General features: G+C 44.3%; 1 protein-coding gene across 3 annotated transcripts in view; it reads right to left on the bottom strand.

Moving 5' to 3' along the window:
* Positions 1-1,005: 1,005 nt before the first annotated feature.
* The window catches only part of FERMT1 (FERM domain containing kindlin 1), a 35,380-nt gene continuing 26,753 nt past the window's right edge, over positions 1,006-9,632 (bottom strand). For all 3 annotated transcript variants that reach the window (XM_019500746.2, XM_059720235.1, XM_006264894.3), the window contains 2 exons: positions 4,125-4,266; positions 1,006-1,728 (listed from right to left, as the gene is read on the bottom strand). In XM_019500746.2, coding sequence (XP_019356291.1) covers positions 1,555-1,728; positions 4,125-4,266 — 316 coding nt within the window. In that variant the 3' untranslated portion in view covers positions 1,006-1,554. The remainder of the gene's footprint in view (positions 1,729-4,124; positions 4,267-9,632) is intronic.

Genomic DNA, 9,632 nt, shown 5'->3' with positions numbered 1-9,632 from the left:
ACTGACTTAAATTTGAATATTTATCCATACTCAGAGGGACATTGGAGTAAAATCTGAAAAAACCGGAATAATCTGGGCTGTTGCTGTCCATCCAGACAACATCCAGTAGCGGTTTTTGTAGTAAAAGCCTGACATTTCTTGTGGGTCATTGCTTTATCTGGTATTTAGCATAGGCCGTATCTGTTTCTTTCCTGGAGCTGAGGAAGGGCATTTTGTGTCCGAAAGCCTATTTAACATCTCTCCCAACTACACAGGTGGTCCAGTAATAGATATCATCAAAAAACCCCCCACCCTTTTTGCAGGTGCAGAAATATATATGAAGCTCTCTTTGTCTGCATTTTATGCATGCACTTGAATTAGTTTATGCCATGGTCCAGTGCTTTATTGACAACCAAGCATTTTAAGCCTGATCGAAGCCCACTGAAGTCCATGGGGTTATAACCAGTAACTGCACTGCACCATTCCTTTCTGTGAAGAATTTTGGTTAGTACCGCTAAGATTAGTTTCTTCAAATCCAAGTCAGAGGGGTTCAGCATTATGGATCTGAGTACCAGAATTTCCATGGGTAATTAAGGTCCCACCTCTATTGAGATGATGTCATATCTTTCCTTTGGGATTTAATAGTGCATTCATAAATTGACAGAAATCAGCAAGGAAGTATGTTTACAGGCTTTTTCTTACATATAAATAATATAAAAATAACCACTAAATCAATTCTTTTGACAGAGAAATTAAAATATTCATAGATTCATAGATTGTTAGGGGCTGGAAGAGACCTTGCAGATCATCAGGTCCAGTCCCCCTACTCTAGACAGGAAGACAACTGGGGTTAGGTGACCCCAGCGAGTTGACTGTCTAGTCTCCTCTTGAAACCCTCCAGGGTATTCCTCAAAAGATAAATGTTTTGGATCCAGTCCTACCTATATTTATGCCTGTACTATACTCTATGCATAAGGATAGTCTTTTGACCTTAAGGGAACTGCACTTGCACAAGCAAGAACAATATTTGTTTTCAGGCTGAATCTTTATTGGATGTTTGGGTTGATAATTCCACATGTGAAGCAGCTTAGAGAGAATTGTAATATGCACACAACAGGTAGTATTTTGTTCTAGTAATACAAATTTCAAATTTATTCAGTTTTAGGTATATTAATCCTGAGAGGGAAATAAATGGGAGTTACAGATCTACAGAGACCAAAGTGTGTGGCCTTCCCTCCTCAAATTCCTTGTTCAGGATGCTAATAAAAGGTCTTCTGAATTAATTGGATAGACTGGGAACCATCAACTATGAAGACTTGAGAGAAATCTTTAAAGAGCATAAAGGCAAACAAGGAAGTCTTATTTCCTTGATGTCAGTCACAGAGTTGCCTTATTCCAGCTCATTGACCTCTGTTTGACTATTTAACACATCACCCTGGAAATATTCCAGTTTTATGACAGGACAAGGATACTGTTTATGTTGTTCCACCAGCCAGCAAAAGCAACAGTCAGAGAGAGAACTTTATTTATCTTCTTGCCTTTCTGCCAACACCAAAAAGCTTAGCTGACTTTCCCTCACTCCTGACCTCCAGTTAATTTGTGGAACAAGTCCTCATCTAGAGTTTCATTCTGGTCTTTAGAGCGGGTTGACAGAAAGATGTAGCCCCCAATATATTCATGGACAATCTTGCAATCCGCACTCAGGCACGTGAAGGCAATAGACACGTTTTGATCAAACTCGATTGCCACCTAAGGAGAGAACACATGGTGCAAAATCAAGAACAAAAATGCATGTTATTGCCTCAGTAACCGCCTGAATCTGTAGATTAGTTTGAGCCTAATATGGCTGGACCAATAATATCTAAATAAACAAGTAGCTACTAATAAGAGTAGGGCAAAGAAAAGATTATTGCGTCTACAGCAGTGTTTCTCAACCTGTGGGTCATGGAATATATGAAAGGGTCATGAATAAACTTTGAAAATGAATTGTATTTTGCATACATTTTTGAGGAAAAACAGATGCTGCTTGTACTTCACCATATGTTAACGATATGCATACTAATAAACAATGGTCTAAGTTTTCTGTTTGCCACGGTAAAACATGGATTTTCTCCTTTAAAGAGCTGTAGTAGAGCTGCAGCCTGGTTCACGAGTGGCTGGTGGTGTGAGGAGGTGGGGGCAGCACAGACCACCCCCTGCCTTCCATTACTGCTCATGTTGCTGGCAGCACAGCTGGTGCAGGGATCCTGGCAGCAGCAGCAGCAGCAAGTCTTGCTGCCCTGCTCCACTCTCCTGTGCTGGGTCCTGCCCACTGGGCTCCGGAGGTGGTTCCTGCCCATGCCAGTCCGGCCAGATTGCAGCCCCATGCCTGTTGTGGGCACATAAATAGGGGGGGCATGTGCTCCCCCAAGCCCCACATACCCGCTCTTCATGCCTCATACATCCACACCCTGCCCCACATAGTGTGGGACTGGGGCCTGGGGGCAGCAGGTTGGCAGTGAGAAGCACCAGCAGGGCTGGAGGGGTGAAAGGCTGTGGGCTGGGAACAAGAGGCAGCAGCAGGGCCAGGAGGCTGTTTTATGCTTAAACTATTTACTAGGTCAGGACTGGCCCTCAATGTTTACAAATGGGTCCTGGTACAAAAAAGGTTGAGAACCACTGGTCTACAGTGGTCTAATAAAAGATACCACATTTACCCAAAAAACCTGGTCTACAGTAAGGATTTTTTTTCCTGTTCAGATAGGGACCTCTTGTGGTCAAAGTCTGCTACATGTTTTTTTAGAGACGCAAGATTTGTTTGGTAGTACCTTTCCTGGGACTGACTGTCTAGTTCAGAGAAATGTTAGACAAATGCTTTTCCTCAGGTCACTTGAGGCATCTTGTGCCCTTAGGCTTGTCTAACATCTCTATACAGTTGGTCCAATAAAAGTTATTACCAAACAAATCTTGCTCTTCACATATTCCTTGGACCACCATGGCTACAGCAACATTTCACCTACATGTTTTATGGCAGGAACAAGCTGCTTAGCAAATCAAGTTTAAGAGGAGGTGTCAAACTCACCCAGCCCACTGCGCGTTTTGTACGGTGAAGCTCCTCACATGCAGCAGTGACGGGGCAAGTGGTGGCACTGGCTGTAGGGGTTAATGCAGCCATCGTTTGCTCCCAGCCACTGACACATGCCCCTTGTGGGGCTCTGTTCCCAGGACTCGGCAGCAGGCCCTGCCCCTGAATTCCCAGTCCCACGGGTAGTACATTTGGCACCCCTGATCTGAAGGTATTTGGGGATGTTTCTAACTTTGAAGTGAAGGAGTGGGAAGGGTGCAAGCAGCAGTAACGATGCTATTTGGGTCTGTGTGCAAATGAATAAGAGAATGTTGTTGCTTTTTAGTACCCATCTGTGCCAAATGCTGAATTTAAGTGAGATTTTAGAGCCAAATTCAGGGTCCTGCTTCTCCAGTGGTGTGATGCCACTGAAAATCAAGCTAAACTGGCTACCCGGGGGGCTGTGCTTTTGTGCAAGTTAAATCCCTCAGGAGCTTGCAGATGTGAGGATCTCTACACCACTCCCTCTCGGGTCCTGGCAAAAGAAGCATTGTTGGAGGGAGGGGGGAAGAGCTGAGGCATTTCTGTCATTCCTGGCTTCCCTGGTAACTAGGGATTCGTTAAAGCTGCCTTCAGACTGCTCTAAATTATGTCAGGTCCCACAGACAAGGACTCTCAAAAGTGGCTTAAAGTGTTACCCTCCAATTACTCTCATCCTGGGCAAAACTTGACTGTATCAAGGAAACATTTCCAGGATCAAAAGCACCTCTGTAAAAATGACAAAGTGAAGTTCCATATTTTATCCTCTCACAGACTCAGGTATTGAAGAGCTTCCCATTTGGAAGGCAGTATCAGCTTTGGTGTTCAGCAAGGGCTGCTTTTGCAGAGTTAGTTTTCCAGCTACCACCACGCTTCAAGCCTGATTTTCTTTTTTTATTCCCTGCCCATTCACAGCATAATATCAAGTCATCTGAGGGGTTTATTTAATAACCTTCAGAGTCACTTTGGTGATCTCTTTTCAGGTTTACAACAATCTGATGGGGGAACATCTTCAGATGAGGGAAGTGTAGGAATTGAGCCTAGAGGGCAGTTCCAGTTTTACCTGGCGTATCTCCCAGTTCACATTCCACTGCTTCATGTTGGAGAATCTCCAGGTTGTGATGGGGTCCCCAGTGGCCATGTCTATCCGTATCAGCCTGTTGTAGGAAACTCCCAGCAAATCATCCTTTTTGCTTCCTTTAAACCTGGGGGGCAAAAAAAAAAAAAAAAAAAAAAAAAAAAAAAAAAAAAAAAAAAAAAAAAAATTAACGTAGCATGATTCTCTAGGGAAGCACATTTTGCCTGGCCTTAAGTAAGCGTAACAAACATGGGAGGAGCTGTCTCCTGGTTTGACATAGACCAGTTGTGATCAGCATAGAGATAACCCATCACAAAGAAGTTTTAATGATGAAGAAGGCAGCAAAACTTTTAGTTTAATCAGGGACTATGGGTTCTTATCCCATGACCTGGATTAGCTTTTGTGACCTCTTGTTCCTATAGATGCTTTGCCTGTTGCCCTTCCCAGCACTGCCCTCCAGCCCTCTCACCCTCCCTTTCTACCTTTGTGTTCAAATCACTTTTTCCATTTTATACATTGCCCTGTGCACGCCCTTCCACAGTAATGGATTTGCCCCCAAAACCAAGTTGCCCTTTGGGGTTCACCATATGGCATGTGTGGGCATTCTCCTAAATTAGATTTACTCCTGTGGTGTTTGTTTTCTATTTGTAACCAGGCTGGAGCTGTGTTTTGTTGTCATTTTCATAACTAAATGTACTTTAGCATTTGATATAATGTAATTTTGACCTATCTTTACAATATAGCCAAGGTTGTATTTAATAAGGCAGTGATTAATTGGCCCTCAACTGTTTGTACTTAGAACTGTCCCAAATGTTCATACAATGGCTGAGAATTAGAATTTGATAAGAGTTGTTTACTCTCAAATGGTCCCTGCCAGACAATGATGAATTTACTCTTTAAAGAAGGGGCCCAAGTGTAACACGTAGATACAAGGAGAACATTTCCCACTGGGGAAATTACAAGAGAGACGGACATTGGATTAGCAAATCTCCATGTCTGAAAGGATGCATGTATGCTCTTGGTCTTGATTGGAGCAGGAAAGAATTCTAGTCTGGTAAATATATACCTTTGGGGTGGAGAAACAGGAAGTTGTTGGCATAGTGTGAGCCTGCTAGAAATAAAGGAGTTACATCATTAATGGCCAGATAAGCAACTGTATTTAAGTCTGCCTCAAGAGTGTGGCTTTGCCTTCAGTTTTCCCTCTGCCAAGGCTGGCTGAGAAAAGCAAGCTGACAGGGAGATGAAGGCGGCTCTGGCACAGGATTGGAGGCAGGATCTTCTCTCTAACCTGGGAAGCTGGCTAAGGACTGCATCCTTGGATTTAAGGTGCAGGGTTCTTGTTCTGATATATATTCTTTTGTTTATTTGTGCATAACCCATTTGATATCACTGATGCTTATGATCCCAGAGTATTTTGATTTGCCCTATTCAATGGAATGGGGGAATCCATCTTTTCTGAGCACATGACCAGCAATGGTGGGATCCTTCCAGCTGGCAAAATCCCTTCTGCTAAGGGCTGGCAAGGAAGGTAGGGCTGAAGCACCACAGGCCTAGGAGCACCTGACACACCTCAACTGGCTCTCTGTGGCCAAGCAACAGGCAGCAGAGAGAGGGGTTTGGGGTAGAAAGGCTCCCCAGTATGTGGAAGCACCCTGGGAGTTTGCCTTAAGGGCACAACCAGGCCACATTTAGGGGCCAGGGCCTGTCACACATAGCATCTGATGAAGTGAGCTCCAATTCATGAAAGCTTGTGCTTTATATGTCTCTAATTTAGTTAGTCTATAAGATGCAAATTGATCCTGCCTCCTTTTTCCTGACCTAGAAATGCACCCACCCTCCCTACCCAGCCAGGGAGGCACAGTGTGCCAGAGACAACCCAGGCAATGGGGGATGTTGTAGCAGGAACAGGCCCAAACCAAAAACTGATTACCACATCCAGGAATTTCTCATCATTCTCCACAGCAGTGCATAGTGCAAGGCTAGAATGTGGCTTGGTAAAGTATGAAAGCGGGTATTAAATAACAGGAGGAGACTGCATTCTCATGAGAATGTGGGTGTTTGACCACCAACAATACAGGGAAATAACAGGTGACTGTACAATAAGTACAGTATATGGGAAATGTTAAGGAATATGTAATGGAGCACTGGTCTCTAGAAATGCACAATCAGGACTTCTCTATTATTATCTATTACTATTATTACCTATTACTAGCACTATTGTAATAGTAGTCATAGTAGTATGGAAGTGATTAGGAGCTCCAGTCATGGGTCAGGACCCCACTGTGTTAGACACTGCACAAACATGAAACAAAAGGACGATCCGTGCCCCCAGAATTATTACAGTGACATGGCTCCTTTAAGGCTGGGGGCTGCTGGGAGTTGTAGTATTTACAGAGAACACACAATAAAGGAATGGCTGACCAAGTGTCACGTGATTGCCTCTAGGTGACTATATAAAGACATAACTGCTTAACCTGCAGAAGATGAGAGTTAAAGCAAGGCTTTCAAGAAAGACTTTCCGTGGGGTCCTGGCACCAGGCTAAGGATAGAGCTGCTTGAAAAATTGTTGCTAGAATTGTTTCTCACCACATAATTCAGTTTTCTCAAAACTGAAATGTTTTCTAAAAACACATTGGTTCCAATGGCAGAAGTTTCAAGATGAACTGTTTTGACTTTATTGTTTAATTTCATGCTGACTTCTCTCTTAAGCTGTTTCTATATTGTGTTTGATATTTAGTGCCTTAGATTACAGGGTTTCAGTACTAAAGCCTCAAAACAATTCAGCACTATCAAAACACTAAAATGTTATGGAAATGAACTCAATTCATTCCATGAAACAATTTGAAATGTAAGTCCCCTTCTCCCCCATTTCAGAATGAAACAACATGTAATTGTGAAAGGTTGGAATTTCTTGTGTGACAGAGCTCCTGTTGTCTGACAGTACTTCCCAAGGAATTATGTACAAAGGCTTAGAGGAAGAAGGGTTCCTTTTCTCCACCTCCTCTTGCTGTGGGAAGACCTCTCTTAGCTGTTACCATGGTTTTGCATTTCTCTGATCCTATATTTGCATCTCTTCTAACAAAGCTGGGCTTGGGGAAAAGGACTCAAAGTGTACTAGAACATGACTTTTATATACACTTGTTTCCCATCATTTTACAGGATGTCACAGCAACCATCTTTAGCCATACTATAAAAATCTTATGTTCCTACAATAGTGTAGGACACGTGGCAGTTAATGCTGATATATTAGGTAGAATGTCCCCTAAATATCCCTTAAAGATAGAGGGTTTTTTTTTCTTTTCCAGTTTTGCTAAACATCTTTGTGAAGAGAAGTCTGATTCAGTAGCACACCCTGGAAACCTTAGGAAAGTCTTTAGTTGAAGACAGGTGCTACAGTGACACAGCTCAAGTACTGGCAACCTTTCAGAGCAGCAGGCTGCTTTAATGAAGCTAGCTCTGATGTCAGACTGCTGCTTTGGACCCAGCTACTCCCCCCGCTGCTGCAATGCCGTCACTACTACTTCCTTCCCTCCACCCCCTTCCCTGCCATGCTGCTGTAAAAATACTGCCCTGTAAGCCTACTGGGGGAGCACATCTAGACATGCTTCCTCCTGGGAGCAGTCTGGAGAGGGCTGCTTCTACCCTGCTGTGGCCCACTACAGCAGCCAGGGGGAACTCCAGACTCCCCCTGGGTGCTAGCTCAGGGGCTAGCAGAGAGCATGGGGCCAGGAGACAGCTGTTAGGGCTGTGCGAAACTTCGGTTTGCGATTTGATTCGGAGAAGATTTGCCCCGATCCAGAGGCTGAATCTTCAAATCTGAATTGAATTGAGACAAGACAAAAAACCTCCAAATCAATTTGGAGCCTCTGAATTGATTCGAAAAAGATTTGGAGATTCTGAAGGGAGTCTTTCAGGGGAACAGAAACTGAGAAGAGGGAGGGGAAGTAGCGGGGGAAAGACTGACATCTCTAGCTGGCCAGTGACTGTGATCTTTATCTGAGTCCCCTTCCAATCACAGTGCTCTGGGGGAGGGATGTAGAAACAGCATATAAGCCTCTGTCTGCAGGCTTTCTGTGCCTTTTGTGAGCTGTTTGTGCCTGAGCAACAGTATCTGAAAGGTACTGGACTGGCTTGGCTTCCTACCTAGTCAATCTCCTGCTACTTTTTGTTCTTGGAAAGGATTGGCTATAGTTTACTAACTAGAATCCCTCTACTTTTCCCTATCCAACCCATTTCTTTCAATTTATATTTGTTCTTGGGCTTTTTTTCCCAACACTTTTTAAAAAGAAAGCTGTGTTTTCCCTGGCAGTGTGATCCATCACTGTGCAGGGAAGCACATACATTACACACATACACACCATAGAAGAAGTCATCAGGTATTATTACAACACAGAAAAAGTCAGACATGCAGAGAAGAAGAGATTATATATAGTTATTAATATTATTAGTTATAGTTACATACAGACTAAAGACAACACAGAAGAAGTCAGATAGAGATTCAGATTAACACAGTACAGAAGTCAGTCAGTCATAGAAGAAGAGATTATTTTAGTTACACACAACAGTAAACACAACACAAAAGAAGAAGTCAGACACAGTCATACATCAGAGAAGAAGACAACATATATTATTAGTTAGTTACACACACAGACACATTTTCCAGCACAGGAAAGATTAATATGAAACACGCTGGAAAGGCAGGTACCAGGTTTTCTGGCAGGGGAGGGAGAGGGCCTAGAGCGGGTAGGGGGAGAGCTAGAGCTGAAAATTCCCTCTGCCCCAAACATAGACACACCCTTTTTCCTGGTAGCCATGAGTCTTCTGCTGCTAGTGGAAGCAAGGAGGTGGGAGCAGTATCTGTCCCTGCACCTGCACCACCTCCCCTAACTCCAGAAATAGGCACCAGCAACAGAATGACAGTCTCCCCCACCCCAATTTCATCTCCCAGTGTGAGCCTTCCACTGCCAGAGGAGGAGCTGGATCTGGAACTAGGGGACCCGAGTACCCTAGCTAAAGAAATTCTGGGGACTGAGGGAGAATCTGAGTTTGTGCTCCACACCCCTCAAAATTCCCCTAGACCCAGGTCTCCTTGTCAGAAAGGCACTTCAAAGGAGGTTGTGGAAACAAGTGGCTTAGATGTCAGCTCCTCCTGGTGTTGTGCCTCTGCCTGGTGAGGATGGGTATAAGGCAGGATCCCCACCCTGAACCCAGTGGGGGAGTAGTGTAGTGTGCGATCATTATGAGGTGGCAGATGATCCCAAATATGCTATCTGCCAGCACTGCTGAAGGCAGATCAGCCGAGGCAAGGAGGTGAAACACTTCACCACCATGGCGATGCTGCTGCAGCTGAGGAGGCAGCACTCCCTTGCCATTCTTCCTCCTCAGCCTGGCACCAGTGGGAGCATGCTCAAAGGGAAGTCCCCCTCTTGCTCCAAAGCCCCCGTCCCCCAGAAGCAGAGGCAGGCCACCCTGGAGCGGTGGGGGAAAGCCTCA

The sequence above is a fragment of the Alligator mississippiensis genome, chromosome 1 (genome assembly GCF_030867095.1).
Source record: "Alligator mississippiensis isolate rAllMis1 chromosome 1, rAllMis1, whole genome shotgun sequence".
Lineage (NCBI taxonomy): Eukaryota > Metazoa > Chordata > Crocodylia > Alligatoridae > Alligator > Alligator mississippiensis.
Note: the sequence above shows the minus strand (reverse complement) of the source record. Positions and strands in the feature narration are given on the sequence as shown.